The sequence below is a fragment of the Kwoniella europaea genome, chromosome 3 (genome assembly GCF_036810445.1).
Source record: "Kwoniella europaea PYCC6329 chromosome 3, complete sequence".
NCBI lineage: Eukaryota > Fungi > Basidiomycota > Tremellomycetes > Tremellales > Cryptococcaceae > Kwoniella > Kwoniella europaea.
Genome location: NC_089489.1, coordinates 991,184 through 1,011,904, shown reverse-complemented (window position 1 = coordinate 1,011,904; position 20,721 = coordinate 991,184). Strand labels below are relative to the sequence as shown.

Below are 20,721 nucleotides of genomic sequence, written 5' to 3'. Positions count from 1 at the left end.
TTGGAAAGACGAACGGATAATATTGGAAACATTGATGTTGAGGATTATAGAAATGAAAGCGACAACAACCAACCGTCAAGTCCATCATCAACTCCACAAACCTCACCCATTCTATCTTCATCATCAGACACAGGAAGTATCGATCCAATGGCAATCACAGATGACCCAGAAACTTGGGGAACGGATCAACTTGCTCTTGCCAATGCTGCTGCCGCTACCAACCTACCTCAATCCTGGAAAGAAGCTAGAAGCTCGGGTGAGGGGGAGCATTGGAAGAAAGCTATGGACGATGAGCTGTCAAAGATGGAAAAGTACAAGGTCTGGAAAGTCGTACCACGGGAACAGGCCAAAGGTAGAACTCTGAAAGCTAAATGGGTATACACTAGGAAGATAGATGGTGACACTGGCAAACCGGCTGCCTATAAAGCTAGATGGGTAGCAAAGGGTATTCTCAAGTCGCTGGAATAGATTACAACGAGGTATTCTCTGCTGTCGCTCACAAGGATTCACATCGAGTGTTCCTTGCTCTGGTCAACTACTTCAACCTGGATTGTATACAAACGGATATCATCGCGGCCTTTCTCAAAGGAGGATTGGAAGAGGAGATATACCTGGAACCACCTGAAGGCAGCGATATTCCGGCAAACATGGTCTTACTTCTGCAGAAATCACTGTACGGTCTGAAGCAGTCACCTCGATGCTTCAATATGGAATTTGACAAATGGTTAAGGGAACAAGGATTGATTCCAACTAGAGCGGATCCTTGCTTATATGTAAGACGACGTGAGGGGGAATTACTCATGTTAAGTGTTCATGTGGACGATACTCTGATTGCAAGTAACTCGACTCCCGCTCTCACCAAGTTCAGGAAGGATCTTCACAACAAGTTCGAGTGTAATGATTCTGGCGATGCTGGTTACTTCTTGGGATTCAACATACACAGGATAGAGCACAACGCAAGCTCTATATCTCTCAAGAACACTACATGGAAGCTTTACTGGATCGATTTGACATGTCAAACTGCAATCCTAGTCGATCACCTCTGCCCACTGGATTCAAAGCGGTACCTTCAACTGATCAAGAACATGAGGAAGCACGTCATCTTCCATATGCTCAAGTGGTTGGCTCAATCCTTTACGCTTCAACAATCAGTCGACCTGATCTGGCTCATGCTGCTGGTGTTTTGTCTCGGTATATCAGCAAATGGAATACATCCCATTGGAAAGCAGCAAAACACTGTCTTAGGTACATCAGAGGAACAAGCGACTTGTGTCTTACTTTTGATGCAGAGTCTAGTAAACGGGTAGCTCTTGGATTTGTAGATGCGGATTGGGGTGGAGATCTGGATACGGAAATCAACAACTGGTTACATCTTCAAGGTATATGGTGGAATTGGAAGTCTAGAAGACAGCCAACTGTAGCTCTGTCGACAACTGAAGCAGAGTACATGGCTTCGCTGATGCCACTCGACAAGCTGTTTGGTTAAGGTTACTTTTGGACGATCTCCAACTTGGTTTAGGTAATGATCCCTTCCTCTCTACAACGACAACATTGGTGCCATCTCACTTGCCAAGAACCCGGTCAATCACGAAGTCAAAACACATAGCGATGCGACATCACTATGTCAGAGAAAAGGTCAATGATAATACGGTTACATTATCACATGTCTCTTCGGCAGACAACTTGGCAGACTTGCTCACCAAGTCTTTACCTCCCGACACTCTGGAGAGGTTGCGGTCATTATTAGGTGTTCAAGGGCGATTAGATCAAGGGGGAGTGTCGGAATAAGTGATCTATCGCTATACGTATAGATTCTCAGTGAGGGTTTCTATAGGGGTCAGATACTCAGTAAGGGTTTCTATAGGGTCAGAGTGAGCGCGGAGCCTCACTCAAACTGTATATAGTGGTCGATATGTTTCATGTTTGATAGCAACCCTAGTTGAAGGTGCGTTACGCACTGGGACGGGCTTCACTTGGTATTCATTATATAGTTGTCCGTCACTCTGATACTTTCTTTCTTTCTCTTCTTTCTTCACACATCGGTTTATCATATACATAGTTATATACGATATGCACCTCATATATCTCAACACTTTTGGGGTCAGAGTGAGTGAGTGAGTGAGGCTCCCCACACTCAAACTGTATAGCAACGCCTAGTTGTATGATACAATACCAAGAAGAAAAGTAGGGTCAGTGCAGAGTCAAAGTAGGGTCAGTGCATTACGACTGGGATACAGCTTCACTTGGTATTCATTATATAGTTGACCATATCTCTGATACTTTCCTTTTCTTTCTCTTCTTTCTACACACATCGGTTTATCATATACATAGTTATATACGTATATGCACCTCATATATCTCGACAGGTTATGAGCCTTGATTGCTACATCTACTAGTTGATACGGATACATCAACTACGGCTTCAACACAACAGCTATACCTGGTCTACAGTATCAGCTCAGCATCCCTCACTCACTGTGTTTCAGACACAACGATGACACCCTCCACGATACACCTGACCAATTCACAACTCGACTTCCAATCCATATCACCTCCATCATACTGCTCTTACGCTTACAAGAAACCCACCACTGCAAGCTAAGGTGACAGGTACTGCTTTAACGAGTGGTGAAAGAATCTGGTCCAACCCAGTGACAAGTCCCTGCGCTTCATAAGCATCAAGCAAACTTGTCCAGCCCAAGCTGAGTACTACAGGAGCGCTCATCCTACCTTTGTATCTGCTTGGAACTATACACTCACGTCACCTTGCCTTTCTAGTTTCCTCTTTCACATACAACACTGATCATCATGGAGGACACATCGGATGGAGGAACTCGGTATAGGGTGATACTGCTGGAAGGCTCGGAGAACTATGCTGCTTGGTCCCTCTCGGTTCAAACTTGTCTTGCCATGAAAAGTCTTCAGGTCTACACTCCGGTTAAAACAGCTTCTGATTTCCCCTCGTCCACTGCCCTTGACAAAGCCACTAAAACTTGCGCTATCATCATCCAATCACTCTCGCCGACTGTTACAGCTGGTCTTTCTGCAACTGCACGAGACCTCTTTAACCCTGACCCCGAAGCTCTTTGGAATGAACCAAGAATTCTTACTCGGCTATTGTTGGTGCTCGACGTGCTCAACTCATTCAACAGCTGTGGAACAACCCTGCTGCTGAAGGTGATGACTGTATGAAGAAGATGTCAGAAGTTATATCGCTCATACTCAGATAATGGCTGCTGGTGATTGGAATCAAGACAACATGCTGGCTTACGCCATGACATTCGCTCTACCGAATCTTGGGATTTATTCAAACAAAATCTATGGTTGAGGGACAATCTCACTTCTGCCAGTGTACAAGCTGTCGAGATATATGAGGTGCATATATGTATATAACTATGTATATGATAAACCGATGTGTAAAGAAAGAAAAGAAAGATGTTAATATGAGTCAACCTACCTTGTAGCGTTGGACTCTATATTCTAACTTGGTTTAATATCAGCTTCTAATCCAAGAAGTGTACTTAAACTACAACTCGTCTTGTCTCGACGAGAGGAACTATGACTCTAACTTACTAGGGGCGGTACGTTGCAGCTAGTAAGGGCAGGTAGATTAACTCAGTTCATTCAATAGCACTGCTACTTGAACAACTTGAAGATAAACGAGAGAACTAGATCACTGGAGATACTAGTTCTTCGTTGTCCTTCAAGCTGTCTTATATATCTTACAATTCTAAAACTAGCTTACGAAGTGTTACTCTACATATTTGAAATCATATCGCTCCGCTTGATAATCACCATCAATTCTGACAAAGCTATCTTACTAAGAGTCCTTCGATATCGTCCTAGAGACGAGAGTCGTCGAGGTTTCAGTGTCATGGTGATGAACAATCGTTGATGGTGATTAGAAAGCTTTGATGGTGCTGAATAAGTGATATGGTTATTCCGTATCTCCTATCTAGCTTATTCATATCCATCAATGTATCTTATCGACAGGTGTGATCACTTGGTGAAGTCCGCGATGGTCGATGGCGATGTGTTTTGAGGATGTTGGTCAAAGCGTTGTTGTTGTTACCGGTTATATCTTCTATCCTATGGTGTGGTAGACACGTGGTGTATTACGTAAAGGTCTTGTTATGAGTAATTCGGTGAATTTCATAACAGAAAAGAAAGAAAAGTAAAGTATCAGAAATACGGTCAACTATATAATGAATACCAAGTGAAGCCGTATCCCAGTGCGTAATGCACTGACCCTGCTTTGACTCTGCACTGACCCTACTTTTCTTCTTGGTATTGTATCATACAACTAGGCATTGCTATACAGTTTGAGTGAGGCTCCGCCACACTTGCTCTGACCCCTATAGAAACCCCTACTGAGTCCTATACGTATAGTGATAGCTCACTTATTCTGACACAAGCCGCCGTACAAGCAGAATGTTTGAGAAGGAATACAACTGCATCGGCCAATAGAGCTACTGGTCAAAGGTCAATCATGTTGAGATATATGAGGTACATATACGTATATAACTATGTATATGATATACCGATGTGTGAAGAAAGAAGAGAAAAGAAAGGAAAGTATCAGAGTGACGGACAACTATATAATGAATACCAAGTGAAGCCACGTCCCAGTGCGTAACGCACTGACCTTCAACTAGGGGTTGCTATTAAACATGAAACATATCGACCACTATATACAGTTTGAGTGAGGCTCCGCCACGCTCACTCTGACCCCTATAGAAACCCTTACTGAGTATCTGACCCCTATAGAAACCCTCACTGAGAATCTATACGTATAGCGATAGATCACTTATTCCGACAGCACTGTCTTAGATATATCAGAGGTACAACCGACTTGGCCTTGACATTTGATGCCGAGTCTAGCAACGATTGATCAACACACCCTCACTCTACCTGACCCCTAATTAAACCCTCGCTAGACAGCTTAGGTCTCTTGTAACTTGACACGTCTCATCATGTCCGACTCACTCATCTCTCGTGCTTTCACCGCTGTACCAGTTTTAGAAGGTAAATCAACCTTTGTGATATGGGATCGACGACTTAGACTGTCACTTAGAATTGTTAATTGTGTGGATTATATTTCTGAAGATGCTGTATGTCCTACTGGTTCCGCTTCCACCATTGCCAATTGGAAATCCAAGGATCAACAAATCGCTGCCCTCCATCCTGAATACTACGTCATCTACCATCCTTGCTGCCAACATCCACATCCTTGACAATCCTCCCTTTCCTGCCGATGCTTCTCCTGCCCCTGATCTCTATATCCCTCGTGCACTTGCTATATATACAACTCTGAAGACAACTTATGGTACCTCGAATGCTCAATACGCCTTTGCTCTTGCTAGAAAGTTCATTGATAATAGGTTTTACGACATTGCGGATGACGAAACTAAACCTACCTCTATCAACGCATGGGTAAACGAAGTACTAGCCCAACATAGAGAATTGAAGACTCTTAATTATGACATCGACTCTCTCTGTGTCAATGTATTGTTGAACGGTCTTCCTGGTCGATTTTCCGGCTATGTTGATACCATCTTTGAACGAACTGAAACACCTACGATTGAATCGATCTGTGATGCCATCCTTAGAGTAGATGCTGGACAACAAGAACGACTTGCCCAGCCATTTGCCAATCGCTCAAGTGCTTCTGGTATGTTATCACAACTTGATCAAGATCCTCAATTAAAGGAAGATTTCTATGCTTTTGTCGCATCAAGGTCAACTGCTCGTCAGTCCAAGCCATCTGGAAGAAATGCATGTTATACCTGTGGTAGTACCAAGCATTTTGCTAAGGATTGTCCTCGGAAAGGTCAACCTGCTAACCAGGACAATCAAGATAAACGGTCATATTCAACCTCAGCAAATCAAGGCGATGTCCATTATTCTAATGCAACCTTGACTTGGAACGATGGAAGTGAATCTGATGGTGATGCAGAAACCTTTTAGTGTGATCAGTTTCAGTGGGAGTTGTGATATAGACGGACATTTTTATTATTTTCTGGACAATGGTAGATAGATACACTATCAAATAGACATAGTTGCGAGTGGGAGTGTCGGAAATAGCCGCCTCTAGTCAATTTGACACGTTCATAGCCGTTGTATCTATCTTTCTCTTTTCCTTCTTTACACATACAGACGCATATAGATGCATCGTATCGCCTAAACTTGTCACCTTCTTCATGAGCTATATAACCGTCCCCACCTAGAACCGATTGGCTAGAAGCTACACTGCATGAAAAACTTAATCAGCCGGCGGTCTAGCCTCCTTGTCCTGGGCGTCTAGGTGCATCTGGTAAGCTCCCGCTAGAATCAATCGTCAACATAGTCATAATGCATTGGTGTAGAACACGAATATATACGATGATGGAGGCGTAGAGACGGCGACGTGTATGTTACAAGCATGTGTGTGGTCATGAATTTTTCATTGATGAGTTGTGCACCATAGCTGATAGCGACGACCCAATCGTGTGAGCGGCTATGCGCAGTGAATCGTCGCATAATCTGAATCAGGTGTTATGATTCTTCATCGGATGTAGTGGTTTTCGAGGGGAGTTATGGTTGGAACTTGCATCTCCTTGATGCACTTTCGACTTGTTACGAGTGTCGCTAATTTGGGCGTCGAATTGCCGGATCCGATCAATGACAGATGTGGTCTGCAAGGACCGTCCAGTCTTGATATCCTGCTTGGCGCTAGGGACGTCCCCTTTGGGAAAATCGTCATTGCGACGAAAGGTTTCCGTTTGCGAGAGTGGAGATTGACGTGATGATGAGACGATGAGAGGGGGCTGAACTTTAGATTCTGTGAGAAGGGAAGCAGTTATCAGTAATCGATCGCAAGGATCGAAGATCGTCAACGACATAGACATCAGAGGCAATGAGCGCTGAAGACTCGGGTGAGGGAACATGGGACCGTGAGAAAAGAAGCACATATGGGAGCGGAAAACTTCATTGATAAAAAGATCTAAGGAGGGAGATTATAGCCGAGACATCAATCATATATATCCACGACGATGTGACAGCTGTCCATAAAGATGGATCTCAGAATACAGGAAGGAATGAAATGCTTACTTGACAAGGAGCCCTCGCCCGTATGTTCCCTAGCAGGTCGCAATAGTCCTTTGATTTCTTCCGCTGTTACGGAAGGCTTTGAGGGAAGTTGTGTGTTGCTTGAAAGCGCGCCAGGACGAGGATATCTATGTGATGGGCCCGCTGTGGTTGAGCTAGGGATCGATTTAGATGCCTGCTGAATTCCTGTCGAAAAGTACAATTCGTAGCAGTCGTGACAGGCAGGCGAAGCATTAGGTAGCAGCAGAGGTGTGATCTGGCGGTTAGGGCCCTTGTCACAAACTGAAGAAAGATGAGCTATGTTCTTGGTGATGAGCCAAGTATAACGTACTCACCAGAGCAAGTGAAACATTTTCCGTGCCACTTGAGACCTCTTGCAGAGATATGCTGCCCACCGAAGCCCTCATCTCTATCGCCTATAATGGGAAGCTGACAACGATGGCACACTCCTATCGGAAAGGCTTCTGTATAACAGCCTTTACATAGCGTATCGCCTGTAAGCAGTGGAGGAAAGTCATGCCTAATATTGGTCAGTACATAGCGCGCACCAAGATCGCCTTACCTTGCGAGATAAATCTTCATCCCAGATCGGATGTCTGTACCACATTTTCTGCATTGAGGATGCTGCACAGCACGGTCCAGCACTGAGCCGTACACTGACAGACTACATCAGTTGAGCTGCTGTGCCGCATCTACATCATTGGACCCACCTCGTGCCAATTCTGCATCAGAGGAGGCGGTGAGCGCAACATCGAAAGTCTCCGTCCTGGCCAAGCCCGGTCTCTGAGACTGACTGTTGCTACTTTGTGATCCATTGGTACGATAGCCGAGACTGAGAGGAGAGGAAGATAACGAAGAAGGTGATTTAGGAGTGGTATACCTGTAGGGGCAATCAGATTCACAAATCCACCTGAGGAGTAATGGTACGGGACAGAACTCACTTGTCAGCCCATCGATCTGGACTACCCCTTTTCTGTGGGGATGACAGCAGAGATTTGATGGGATTTGATCGTTCTACAATTACCTTGTCAATGTACATCTTGAAGGAGACAGCCAGACAGGACATACCAATTGCCCTGCCAGAACATTTGGGGCAGCGAGAACTCGGGTCTGCTATTGATGTACCACAGAGATGACAGACGATCATGTTGAGGGCAGAATCGGAATATGGATGTGGCCATAGACTCAGTCGATCAAGTTGAATGATGAAGGATTGGGTGAATGAGAATGAATGGCGAGTGAAGGTTGAGCTGAATTGTAAACAAACCCCCTCCACCATCAACCGTGGGAAACCACAATACTCATCATACTACCGCTATATCATCATGACACTCGTCTCATTCTCATTCTTATCCTCATCGTGGTGACGATAACCCTTAGAGCACCGTCGCAAGCATCGTATACAACATACTGGAGGATGAGTGTGGAGCAGTGTCAGTAGATTTCCATCTCCCATTTGGGCGTGTACATATCTGACCAGTGCTACATCGCTTCCATCAGTTCTCAATGATATCCGATCCTTTCCCCAGGACATCAGTTCCCTCACCATTCCCAGCCTCTCCGACGTAGATGCAGATCAGTTGACTCACGGCTTGCTGGAAATCCTTCAGGAAACAGACACACTGTCTTCGAGACACGCCGTACTCCAGGCGGCTGCGCTACTTCCTCCTGACGCTATATGGTTGGATATCGCACTGAAATGGGTTGAAGAGCAAGATGGAAGATCTCCCGGAACAGCTCGTATAGTAGAATACATAGGGTCTGCTTTAGCCCAGGAGGGTTTCCCTTCAGATTCTTGGTTAGAAGCTCTTGAGGACAACTCTCGCCCGCATGTCACGCTGAAAAGGATCTTAGTAATTTGGAGTGGTTTGAATTTTGACGTGAGTCAATATGGACTGTAGAGCTTCGCTGACAAGCAGAACTTCTTGCAATCTTGCACGAGAGCCTATCGAAAATCGCTACTGCGAATACCAATAGCGACGCTGCTTATTCAAGCGATCCTCGAAGCCCCTTACGAACCATCTGATATCTCCTCCTCGACCCTCATGGCAACAGTCGCTGGGAGCTCATTCGTTGACATCCTCATCCAGAGTCTCATGCTGGACACCGGTAATCAACTATTCAGTATTAATCTTCGACTTCTCCTCGCTGTTCTCCCGTATGCACCTCTCGTGCTTACCCCAAAGGTCCCCTTGCTGGCGATCGTCCTGGGTCGAGCGATATCTTGGCGTGACCGACCATTTATCGATCACACCTCACCACCACGTGATGGATTCACTCGGACCGAGCTACCAGAACCTTCTCTTGACTGGCAGGTCGCCCAATCGGCGGTGGAGATGGACCTCGAGCTTCCAGAGCACATGAAACCCCGTCGTATCGCTCAATTGTTCATCATCGCCATGTATGGTGCTTGGCCTTCAAACGTCATTGCATTTGTCCGAGATCCGGTATCGTACATACGAGGGAAGAGCGTTACTCCCATCTATGCCGTGGACTGGGAGAAGGTCTGGACACCTGGGGTCTTAGCTACGAGATTGGAGCCTTTGATTCGAGATTTCCGACTCCATCCATCGTTGGTCGTCTTCACATCAACCGCCGAGCTTGCTGACGAGAAGCGCTGGGAGAGAATCGATGCCGCCGAGTTCATAGCCCGTTCGCAAGCTTTATCCAATTCCGATCAGCAAGGTTTCACGGGTGCCGGACTCTTCGAACAGGATGAACAGTCTGCGCCTCCACAGGTGGATTCGGCTTCGGCGAATCTGGGTAACAGGTTAGCGAAGGAGAATGAGCTGTTGAGATTGGAAGCCAAGTTCACAAGTAGAGTGAGAAGGCAGTATTTGTATCGTAAGTCATATGCGGGACGAATCTGCTCAAAGCTGAACATCATCTAGACATCGGCCGGCTACACAAAACGTCTTTACGACTGAATAACGATGAAGCTGAAATACATAGTTTTGTGAGTGATAAGGATCATTGGGCTAAGCTGACAATCTTAGGTGAATCGATTGAAAGCTCAGGCTGGACAGATCGCCGAACTTACCGCTCAGCTCTCTCAGACGAGGACTGAAGCATCTCAAGCTCAGCAGAAGCATGTCAAATGGCAAGGGCAACTGCGAGAGAAGGTTGCTTCGTTTCGGGAGGAGAAAGCGACTTGGCAGACGGAGGCGGCCCGTATACGTGCGGAGCTGAGTGAGGCACGAGCAATGGTCAAAACTCAGCGCGAGGAGCTTGCTGAAGTGAAGAATGAGTGAGTGGGATCACTCGAGAAGGAGATCGTGCTGACAGCTGTCGCAGACGGTTCAAGTTGCAGAACCGACTTACCGAAGCCGAACCCAAGATTCGACATATATCTGACTACGAGACAAGGATGAAGCAGCTCACGGAATCGCAGCGATTATGGTGAGTCTGTCGAGAGTTTGGCGGATTGCTAATAGTGCTACATAGGGATGAGGATGTACAGCGGTGTAAGAACGCTCTGCAAGAGGCTGAAGCTGCCAAAGCACGGGTCTATGAGGTAAGTCATGTATCTCATATCTTTCGTTAACGGTTTGTCAGCTTGAACAGATGCTACGAGCGAGCCGACAAGAAACGATTGAACAGTCCCAAGCCATAGGGTGAGTGGACACGGTTTGTTTGGTGGTTCTCACTCTGACTGATCCCTTTGATAGTGTATTGGAAAGAAAGATACCAGCCATGCATCAGGTTAAAGCGGAGGAACTCGATAAGAGTTCAGCACCGACAACAACAGCAGCTCCGAAAGACTTGGATGTATATATCGCTTTGCTAGAGCAAGCTAAGCAGCGCACGGATGAGCTGGAAAGGGAGAATTTACAAGTGAGTTGTACATAGGCGTCGACTTGCTCTGACCATGTCACATAGTTGTGCGATAACTTGTCAGGAGCTAAGCAGAAGACTAGGTTCGTGGATGGTGAAATGGATAAATCGTTCATGTTTGGTCAATGAGCGAGCATGTTTACGTGTTTGATGATTGTGTGTATATAAACATTGTATGTATGGATCTATGTCTTAGCGTGAAGGGACGAAAGGATGGACCCTTGTGTGCGTGCGTCTTCCCCGACAACCATGATCAGTCACTCACATCCATCACTAAACAGTGCAAGGTTGAATGATCATCTATATATCCATCTTGCCACCTGTCTCATCATCAGGCTGAAATTGACCGCATCTCCTCTCACCGTATCCTCTATCAATATCATGTTACCATTCAAACATGACTGACGCAGCGAACGAAGAACTACTGACTTATTATGAGATTCTCCGAGTGGACGAGGACGCCGAGCCAGGTGAAGGTGAGTCGATAGGCGAGTCTACCGTCACTGATGTTCAGTACGCAAAGCATATCTTCGGATCGCCCAAAAGTGCCATCCCGACAAATGTTTGGATGACCCGTTAGCGAAGGAGACGTTTCAGGAGCTGCAGGGTGAGTAGTACAGGCCATTCTCCAACGTTATAGATCACTGACTATTGCGGTAGAGGCGTATGAAGTATTATCGAATCCTCAAGAGAGAGCGGCTTACGATGAGAGACTGGATAAGCTTCGGAATCCTATCTTGCCACCTCCCATGCCGAGCTCCTCCCATTCTGTCTTTGAAGCAGAGTTTGCGCCATCAACCCGCATACCAGCAAGACCTCGATTCGCTCAACCTCCCCCTTATCATCCGCTGTTCAACATGCCGATCATCATATCACCTGACATTGTTTGGGTCAAAGCAAGGCTGTCTCAAAGAGTCCATGTGAGTCACTATCTACAAGAGTAATGATACTGATATGATATAATAGCATCCGCAAAGAATCCTTCATCCTTACTGGCGACCGATTTTGGAACGAGTGCCCATTGCTCCGCCCCCTCCTCCTCAATTCCGTCCTTTCCCTTCTTCGATTCCACCCCTGCCCAGGGAGTATGTACAGAGAGTCATGGTAGATATAGATATGGAGGTTCATATGGCGAGAGTGAGATGGTTGGCTGAAGTAAGAGCGAGAGGTGGAGGGTGTCGATGAGAGATATTTAGACTTCTCTCATGGCCTGTTCCGTCAGGTCGATCACCTAGTATACAGTTTCAGTATCCGTATATGTCATTTAGATTATATGGCTCACCTTCTGGATATCTGGTCTTTGTTCTGGATCCACAATAAGCATAGCGTCGATGAGAGATACTAGTGACTGAGAGTATCCTCCTGGGTGCTTGTAACGTCCACTGCCAACGGCCATTGCGATGGATGTGCCGTCTACCTCGAAAGGTGAATGGCCATACGCAACAGCGAAGAGAGTACAGCCAAGCGACTGAAGCAGTCAGCACAGATGCATGACATGCATGACTCACCCAAATATCCACCTTCTCATCCAGCATCTTACCGGTCTTGACATCGAAAAGCTCTGGAGCTCGATATGGCATCGAGGAGTGTTCGCTTGCGATGTCCTGACAATGTTAGTCTAGTTTAACACTATGTCAACTCACCTGTTCCAGTAGAGCCTGCTGCCTTGTTTCCACGTTGATACGAGCTCTGGGAAGCAGTCAGCGAGGGCTCCGAAGTCTTTCAACTCACTTGATCGTAGAACCAAAATCCATCAGGACGGGACTTCCGTCATCGGCAATCATGATGTTCCTGTGATTATCAGCGAGTGTTTCGATAGACGTGAGACGTACCCTGGCTTGATATCCCGATGCGCATATGGTATCAGTTCTCCTTCCTCAGCATTGGCTAATTCATCGTCATGATCAAAGACCGGTTCGCCCACTAAGGGATCATCTTCGCGGGTGGGAGGATATGATGCTGAGACCGCGGGCAGGTGGTAGTTGTGCATCGCGCGGACACTGGTGGATTAGCAATGTGACCGTCTCAGTAAGACTCACGCTAGGCAGGTTCCATGGAAAAGTTCCAGCAATTTGCGTTCAGGCATACGATTTCCAGTGACAGATGATGCAGCAATGGCATCTTGGAGATTGCCTCGGGAATAGTAAGGAAGGAACCTGTTCTGTCAGCAGAGGTCAAAGATCATGTGTAACTCACAGGTAGATGATCTTGCCCTCGCCTCCTTCATCTTGCACGACCGCTGAATCAAGTATCTTGATGATATTGGGATGTCGGAACCGTCTGTATGCCTCTACTTCACGCATAGCCTCCTTGACACCTTCTTGTCCTGAAGTGATAAGAATTTTCTTGAGAGCGTATAGACGATCAGAGGATAAATCACGGATGAGGTATACAAATGAGAAACCTCCTTCACCAAGCAGTTTCTCTATCTTGTATTGACGTCCGTTGATCTTGAGGCTTGCATCGCTGGTAAGAGGGAAGTTGAGCGAGAGCATGATGATTGTACACACTTACGGTTTGCAAATACACTGAATGTCAGCTGCTTGCTACGGTTGTGAAAGCTCACCTGAGTCAACGTCACCACTGCATCCCGAGCATAGAACTTGAGTCTATCTAATGCTATAGCGAGATTATCGTTTGAGTCCATGATGAAGTGAGTATCGAGGTCATGAATGATGTGAAGGAGAAAGAAATCAAAAGTCAAAACAGTGAAATGTCGCGTTTGACCTTTTGCGGGATATCCTTCTTCTTGCTCTTTGTCCATTGTCCGTATGATAGAATCATGTCAAGACCACCATTCCCTTCGGGCTGGTCTAGTATTCCACTGAGTCTCAAGAACCTCACTCTGGCCAACTCACTACCTGTCGGGCAATCGTTCCTATGGCACAGGCATGCTATAGCGTCGTCGACGCCTGGCAGTCCCACCGAAGAATTCTCAAGAGCCGTCGATAACCCTCCCCGAGTCGTCTGCCTTCGACAATCTCCAAGTCATCTTTATTATGCTGCAGTACACCCAAATGAGCACGATGCATTAGCGGATCAGAGAAAAGGTATCACCAAGGATTGGGTCAACGATTACTTTCAGCTGAAGGCTCACCCAGAGCTGGAGAGGATGTATGATGATTGGAGAGCTAGAGATCCGGAGCTGTTCGGCAAGGTGGAAGTGAATGAACGAGCAGTGGGAGTAAGGGTTCTTCGTCAAGACCCATGGGAGTGTCTCATAGCGTGAGTGATGGGACTTTGAGGAAGCATGCTGACAAAGTAGGTTCATCACTTCTACCAACAATCATATACCCCGTATCACGTCTTTGTTACATCGTTTCTCCCAGTCGTTCTCGCCTCCTCTCCTGACTCTTCATAATCCGGACAACGATGGCGAAACCACTTATCACCTGTTTCCAACTCCCACCGCTCTTCCCACAAAGCTTGAAGCTTTGTTGAGGTCTATGGGTTTCGGATATCGTGCCTCCTTCATCGAGTCTAGCTTGCAAACCCTGGAGGAAGAGTTCAAGGAGGGAATAGAAGCAGGTCTTCTCAGATGGAGGAATCAAGACGTGGATACAGTCAGAGAAAAGCTAGTCGCTCTAAAAGGTGTGGGACGTAAAGTCGCAGATTGTGTCATGCTCATGTGCATGGACAAGGTGAGTGAGGAGTATGGAAAGGTGCAAGCTGAAGAGATATTCAGCCGTCACTCATTCCCATCGACACTCATGTCGCGGCCATTGCTGCAAGACATCCTGCCTTCCCATCGCGGCTTCGCAACAAGCCAATGTCGAAGCAGGTATACGATGAGACTCAGCAGTTTCTGCTAGACAGGTGGGGTCCAATGGGAGGATGGTGTCAGGCAGTCATGTTCGCGGCGGATCTGCCAGAACCCAAATCAAAAGTCAAAGTCGTAAAGACAAAGGTGGAATCGTCTCTCACTGTGAAGAGGAAGCTTGAGGATGTCTCACCGACACTGAATCTCAAGAGGACCAGAAGTGCGACACGTCTCGAACTCAAGCAGACAAGGACGATCGTGACGGAAGATGTGAAGATGGAGGAGTAGATTCCGAAATAAGCATTATGATGTCATTTATGCCTGGTGATCTTTCGTTATATAACAATTTTGTATTTGTGCATTGTTCATCCTTCTCTTTTCATTATTATCGTCCAGTCATGTTGCAATCTCCATCTGAGATCCTGTCCACTACCTGGTCTGCCGTCGAGGTGAGTTGAATCATGAACTTCAGCAGAGCTGACCATTAGGCTTCGATCTCGGTTATTCTTGTCTTGGTTTATGGGTTTTTCGCGAGCAAATGGAAATTACTCTCTCTCGAGGGCGAAGAGGTGAGCTGATATGGAGAAACAAAGCTCACGAGTAGAGTGCTTCCAGGCTATGTGTGACTCTATTCCTACCTGCTCTTCTATTCTCAGAGATCGGCCCTCTCGCATCTTGGGATAACTTGAAAGATTGTAAGTTCACAATGTGCACACAACCATGCTGATGCTTTTCGGAAGATTGGGTCATTCTCGCTTATGCGGTAGTTTTCCAACTTATCTCTTGGATCTTTGGTGCGATCGGGGTGATTGCTTTCGGTATGCCGCAGTGGATTATGTGAGTCGATCAGCTCCCGGGTTTCGCTAACGAGCAGTCCATGCATGGTATTCAACAACGCAACGTCCCTCCCGCTACTCTTATTCAGCTCTCTGGGCAAAAACGGCACGTTATCACCTTTGGTCAAGAACGACGATCTCGATGCGGTGCTAGATCGAGGTCAGGTCTTCCTTCTTATAAACGCACTGGTGTGCAATCTGACCCGATTCTCCTTCGGTCCAGGTACGTAAAGACGAAGTAGGCACAAAGCTGACAATCAGTGATGATGAAGAAACACCCTCTTGATATACCACATCCCTGCTCTCATTCGGAATCCCCTCATGCGATCAAGAAGGTGCGAGAGGTCCTCGATGAGGATCAAGATTATCCTGCCATCGAGCCGTACTCCGGGGACAACGAGAATGCACCACTGCTCCATCAAGCAAGACAACATGGCAAGAAGGGCTGGAAGATCGCCAAGATCTTGCAACAGAGCTTGGCAGGCTTCATGAATCCGCCCATGTACGGTGGACTTGCAGCAATCGTTGCGGGGCTCATCCCGTTTCTCCACAACTGGTTATTTAAGAAAGGAGCTTGGCTTAGTCCGTGAGTGTTGTTCTGAGAAGTCGGAGCTGAGATAGTAGCCTGTCCGATTCGATCGACAAGATCGGAAAGCTATACGCGGCCTTGCAGATGCTAGTCATCGGTGCCCATCTCAAGACGAAGAAAGGTTCGAGACCACCCATCTTCCCTCTAGTCTACCTCTTCATATTCAGGTTCATTGTAATGCCGGTGATCTCTATCAGTATGGTGTATGGAATCCGTAAGGCTGTCGGCGACAAGATTTTAAACGATCCGGTTTTGGTGAGTTCTGGCGAGTGCGACATGACGCTGATGTGCAGGATTTCATCATGATGCTTGCTCCTGTCGGACCGCCGGCTCTTACTCTAGCTGCAGTGAGTTATAGCATCGAGCTTTCTGCGCCAGTCCCACTGATTCGCTATTCAGATTGTCGAAATGTCGGATACCGATGAGGATGTGGAGACTGCGGTTGCCAAGACGATTGTCATTTCCTACGCTCTCACACCGCTGATCAGTGTCAGCGTCACAGCGGCTCTGCAAGTGGTTCAAAAGCTGTACTAGCGTGGCCGCATAGCACATTGCCATGCTCATGCTCATGCACGCATCATTAAATCGGAACCAGGCGAATGAAAAGATGAAGATGTGTACAGCAACTTGGAACATTGGGAAACATTGGGAATTGCTGTTCGCGGTGTTTTTGACCCAAACGTCATAATGCAATTACGTAATCCCAATCTGAATATGGAGACATTCCTCTTTGTGCAAGTTGCCCTGTTTGATGCATAATCCATAGTTGTTATACTTTAACACTTTACTCATCATCCACCGATAGACGACATCAGCAACACTGCATCCACCATCAACCATCCACCATCCACCATCCACCATCCACCATCCACCATCCACCATCCACCATCCACCATGCTCACCCCCATCCCACTCACCCCCTTGCCCTCACAGTTTTAGAACCATGCATCTCGCCATCAGTACAATACCACGATGTTCCACTATATAACCTACCTCTCATCAATCAATTTAGCGTATACCCCAGCAAAGTAAACAATAAACACATATTCGTAACATTCACCGTCATGACGCAACCCATCAAATCACCTCAAATCCTCACCCCAGTCTCAGATCACCCGCATGATCCACCCCATCTTCATCTTGGATCAGATGGGGAGGAACGCGCCCAACCCGTATCTCTACTCACGGCGTTGATCCACTCATCAGATAAGAAACACCCTCAATCCTCTGGTATCATCTCAACTCACTCATCCACCCCTTCCACCGCCTTCTCCAGTCCCCAACGACACAGTCATGGTATTCTCGCAAAATCCCCCGAGATTCCTCCACATCAATCCGCATCAATACTCAGACGCGAGAGCAACAGCGGTCTGTCTGATGAAGGGCATCCTGGTCTAGGACTAGGGGGGATGGAAAGTTTGACAAACCGATTGGAAAAGGTCGAAGAGAAGCGAGAACGAATAGGATGGGCTGATGAGGTAGAACATCCTCCCGTAAGTCCTCTCACATACACAGGTAGACCCATGCTGATCACATATCACAGCGCCCGACCCTAAAATTCGCCGTCGCCTCTCATCCCAATCAGACGGCACGCCTCGGTGCCAACAGTGATTCCGATACCGACGATGGGTATCAGGAAGATGAAGAGGACGGCTTCGACTCTGATGACTCTCAAGATTCACAAATCGCCCCTCGCTTCCGTTTTGCCCGTCCCACAAACTTTGAACAACACCCACGATACATCGGGTCAACCCATATACCCACACATCAAGCCACACCCGCACCAGCCCTACTACCTCCACCAGCTCGAAGAGGTCGTGGTCATATCCGAGTGGAAGAAACCTCCACTGCGCAAGACAAGACGTGCTCTCGTCATCGAAGTCCCCCTCCCGTCCGCTCCCGTTCGTCCAGCCACCATCGATCTTCCAGGTCAGCCCCTCATAGTCCTAGAGGTCGGTTGTCTGATGCCGGACCACGGAAAGGGCGCGCTGGAAGTCCCATGCCAGCTGCTCCTTCTGATGATCAAGAGGACGAGGAAGATGATCAAGTCGAGGAGGAGAACTCGCCGAAAGACAAGAATCTCGCGGCAGGCTGGCGAAGCGACGATGCGGTGTTCTATGGTCCAAAGGCTCGACAAGTCACCCCGATCCCTCGACCTCGTCAGCGTCGTCATAGCTCAGCGCTTGACCACGCCGTCTTCGTCGACTCGGACGACGAGGAGAAGCTGGATGACAACAACAAACCTAGTGCGATCGGTAATTTCCTACGTAGAGCGTCTGAACATATTCCCGGCTTCCGAAGACCTTCTTCTGGCATGGACCGAGTAAGCTCCGGTGGTGCAAGTGAGTCTGGCGTAGGCAGATCAGTCCGATCTCAGACCCCTTGCCCTCCAGCTCTCGATAACACCCCGGCCCTTGCTCAAAACCGATTTTCTACCGATATCAATGACACTTCCGGTGGTCTCGCTCATCGATTAGAGACCGCCTTATCCATACCGTCTGTGCCGAACTCTGCTGGTCCATCGAGATCTGGATCGATCAACCGACATCGGGAGCCAATCCATGTACATCCTGCCACGGCTCAGTCTATACCGACATCCCGAGGGAAAGATGCAGATGAGCATCTGGGATGGACTGAAGAGGCCTTGTTAGAGATCCGCAAGTCAAGACATTCCGAGCATAATATGTGAAAACTCCTAGCATACGTATATACCTCTATAATGCCAACTTCTGTAGCCCTAGCCATTTGATAATAACATCTGATAGTAATGTTAACATGCATGATAAGCTGGTTTATGATGATGATGGTCGTATATAAGCGGTTACCGGTGTATCGATTACCGACATTCCCACTCTGACCACATTCACATGTCTCCACAATCATCATCAGTTGATAGGCAGAAAGGAATGCTCTCAACCCCTCAAATATATGCTCACATCGCTATGGACTCCAGCTCAAGTACTATACCCTCGCCTCGACCAGCCGAAGGATTTGCTCATCGTCGACGACCGTCTCTCACTCTCTCGCCACATCTTGCTGCTTCTCATCCAGTACCAGTGCCCTCACGTCATGGCACGATCTCAAACAGATCGCCTAGATCAGCACACGAGACGCTCTCCGCCTCGTCCTCGCTGAGAAGACGGTCGAAAGGGTCGTTCAGCTCTCTCAGTCTTAGCGGATCGCTATCGCTCGGATCCGCTCTGCTATCTTCATCAGCTGACGTGTTTGGGGAGGATGATGAGGATCCTATCGATGTGGATGCTGGTGATTGGTTGAGCGTCTCTGCTTCAGAGATATCGTTCGCTGAAGAGGAAAAGGTGGTGAGAATTACAGGAGCTACACGGGTTGAAGAGGCAGTCACAGTGAGTCATTGCCTACCAGTAACGGTGACTGACTGTGACAGCTGTTGCTCGAGCAAGGGACGCATTATCTTGTCGTTGAACCACATGACGAGCAGAAAACCCAGGCCTTCTTCGACGTAAGTTGCATTAGCTTCAGCAACGCTGATGTTCCAGTATGCCGACCTAAACACTTTCCTTCTCCTTGTACTCAATGCGAAACCCCTCGGCGAAGGATACTCTCATGGCAACGATGACGAGTGCAAAGAAATTATTGACAGGATACACCAAGGGGAAAGGATTATCGTAGGAGACTTGTGCAGTGAGTCGATGCTGATAGCTGACTGTCACTGACATTCTCAACCAGATATCTCAGGAAAGAATCCATATTACTTGGTAAATGCGAATGCCCCATTGCGCACATTCGTACAGCTTTATAGCAGAGGGGTTCATAGGGTAGCTGTCAGAGGAGGCCAAGTTATATCGCATGAGACGGTTCTACGCTACTTGCTTGGTTTGGACAAACCCCCTTCGATCCTCGAAGCTCCGATCGAATCTAGACAATTACGCCTCAACCTTCATCCCTTGATATCAGTCCCGACATCGTCTTCCGTTCTCGACGCCATGCAGGTCATGTGTCAATACGGTCTTCGCGTGTTAGGTGTACTTGACGAAACGAGAAGGACTGCCTTGACCAACGACTCTTCGCCATTGCTAGCCCCAGCAGACGAGGGCAAAGGCGGATTGGTGAGCGTTGTGAGAGTGAAGGATTGCGCGAGGATTGTAGTCCCTAGTGAAGGGAAACAAGCTTTGACCTTGAGTTTGGCAGACTTGATCAAGCTCGTTGAGAGCGAAGAAGCAGCAGGAAAAGAGAGAGGGGAAGAGCGCATGCCGAGTGAGTGCAGATTCCAGCTTTACCATGCTGATCCACCAGTCCATACCCTACCTCCCGCAACCACCCTGATCTATGCTTGTCATCTCATCCTGGCCACCTCTTCGTCGAGAGTTTTCGTTCGTACCGATCCCGCCCCTTCTCCTCTCCTCTCGCCTACCACCGAGCCATCAATATTACCCATACCCCCGGCTCAACTATCTCCTCACTGTGTGTTATCAATTGTGGATGTGTTCAGATGTCTTGTAGCGGTTTACACGTAAATGCATGTCGAATACAATCAACTGAGATGAGATACAAGTTGCCAAACTCCTACTCCCACAACCGCTGCTGTACCCATTCCTCCACCGCCAAAAGCTGAGATCCAGTGGTACCATTTACTTTAT

The 20,721-nt window shown here is 47.5% G+C and overlaps 8 protein-coding genes across 8 annotated transcripts; 6 read left to right on the top strand and 2 right to left on the bottom strand.

Annotated features, from left to right (window-relative positions):
• Positions 1-6,527: 6,527 nt before the first annotated feature.
• On the bottom strand, positions 6,528-8,233 carry V865_008244 (uncharacterized protein; the record flags this gene model as incomplete). The annotated part of the gene is made up of 7 exons (XM_066231981.1): positions 6,528-6,820; positions 7,090-7,368; positions 7,422-7,606; positions 7,649-7,742; positions 7,797-7,966; positions 8,028-8,100; positions 8,155-8,233. 7 exons carry the CDS (start codon positions 8,231-8,233, stop codon positions 6,528-6,530), a joined length of 1,173 nt encoding a protein of 390 aa, XP_066088078.1.
• Positions 8,234-9,131: 898 nt separating this feature from the next.
• Positions 9,132-11,049, top strand: V865_008243 (uncharacterized protein; the record flags this gene model as incomplete). Its single annotated transcript, XM_066231980.1, has 8 exons — positions 9,132-9,930; positions 9,978-10,042; positions 10,104-10,333; positions 10,381-10,485; positions 10,531-10,600; positions 10,642-10,700; positions 10,755-10,920; positions 10,966-11,049. The coding sequence occupies 8 exons, from the start codon at positions 9,132-9,134 to the stop codon at positions 11,047-11,049; spliced, it is 1,578 nt and encodes a 525-aa protein (XP_066088077.1).
• A 268-nt stretch (positions 11,050-11,317) lies between these two features.
• On the top strand, positions 11,318-12,105 carry V865_008242 (uncharacterized protein; the record flags this gene model as incomplete). The annotated part of the gene is made up of 4 exons (XM_066231979.1): positions 11,318-11,396; positions 11,444-11,527; positions 11,581-11,840; positions 11,887-12,105. 4 exons carry the CDS (start codon positions 11,318-11,320, stop codon positions 12,103-12,105), a joined length of 642 nt encoding a protein of 213 aa, XP_066088076.1.
• Positions 12,106-12,112: 7 nt separating this feature from the next.
• Positions 12,113-13,567, bottom strand: V865_008241 (uncharacterized protein; the record flags this gene model as incomplete). Its single annotated transcript, XM_066231978.1, has 8 exons — positions 12,113-12,151; positions 12,203-12,388; positions 12,564-12,609; positions 12,652-12,684; positions 12,753-12,920; positions 13,117-13,386; positions 13,435-13,448; positions 13,502-13,567. 8 exons carry the CDS (start codon positions 13,565-13,567, stop codon positions 12,113-12,115), a joined length of 822 nt encoding a protein of 273 aa, XP_066088075.1.
• A 135-nt stretch (positions 13,568-13,702) lies between these two features.
• Positions 13,703-14,968, top strand: V865_008240 (uncharacterized protein; the record flags this gene model as incomplete). Its single annotated transcript, XM_066231977.1, has 3 exons — positions 13,703-14,133; positions 14,186-14,561; positions 14,606-14,968. 3 exons carry the CDS (start codon positions 13,703-13,705, stop codon positions 14,966-14,968), a joined length of 1,170 nt encoding a protein of 389 aa, XP_066088074.1.
• A 110-nt stretch (positions 14,969-15,078) lies between these two features.
• V865_008239 (uncharacterized protein) lies at positions 15,079-15,747 on the top strand (the record flags this gene model as incomplete). The annotated part of the gene is made up of 4 exons (XM_066231976.1): positions 15,079-15,129; positions 15,285-15,375; positions 15,421-15,517; positions 15,606-15,747. 4 exons carry the CDS (start codon positions 15,079-15,081, stop codon positions 15,745-15,747), a joined length of 381 nt encoding a protein of 126 aa, XP_066088073.1.
• A 1,422-nt stretch (positions 15,748-17,169) lies between these two features.
• Positions 17,170-18,794, top strand: V865_008238 (uncharacterized protein; the record flags this gene model as incomplete). Its single annotated transcript, XM_066231975.1, has 2 exons — positions 17,170-17,598; positions 17,649-18,794. The coding sequence occupies 2 exons, from the start codon at positions 17,170-17,172 to the stop codon at positions 18,792-18,794; spliced, it is 1,575 nt and encodes a 524-aa protein (XP_066088072.1).
• Positions 18,795-19,047: 253 nt separating this feature from the next.
• Positions 19,048-20,598, top strand: V865_008237 (uncharacterized protein; the record flags this gene model as incomplete). Its single annotated transcript, XM_066231974.1, has 3 exons — positions 19,048-19,467; positions 19,621-19,765; positions 19,811-20,598. The coding sequence occupies 3 exons, from the start codon at positions 19,048-19,050 to the stop codon at positions 20,596-20,598; spliced, it is 1,353 nt and encodes a 450-aa protein (XP_066088071.1).
• Positions 20,599-20,721: the final 123 nt, after the last annotated feature.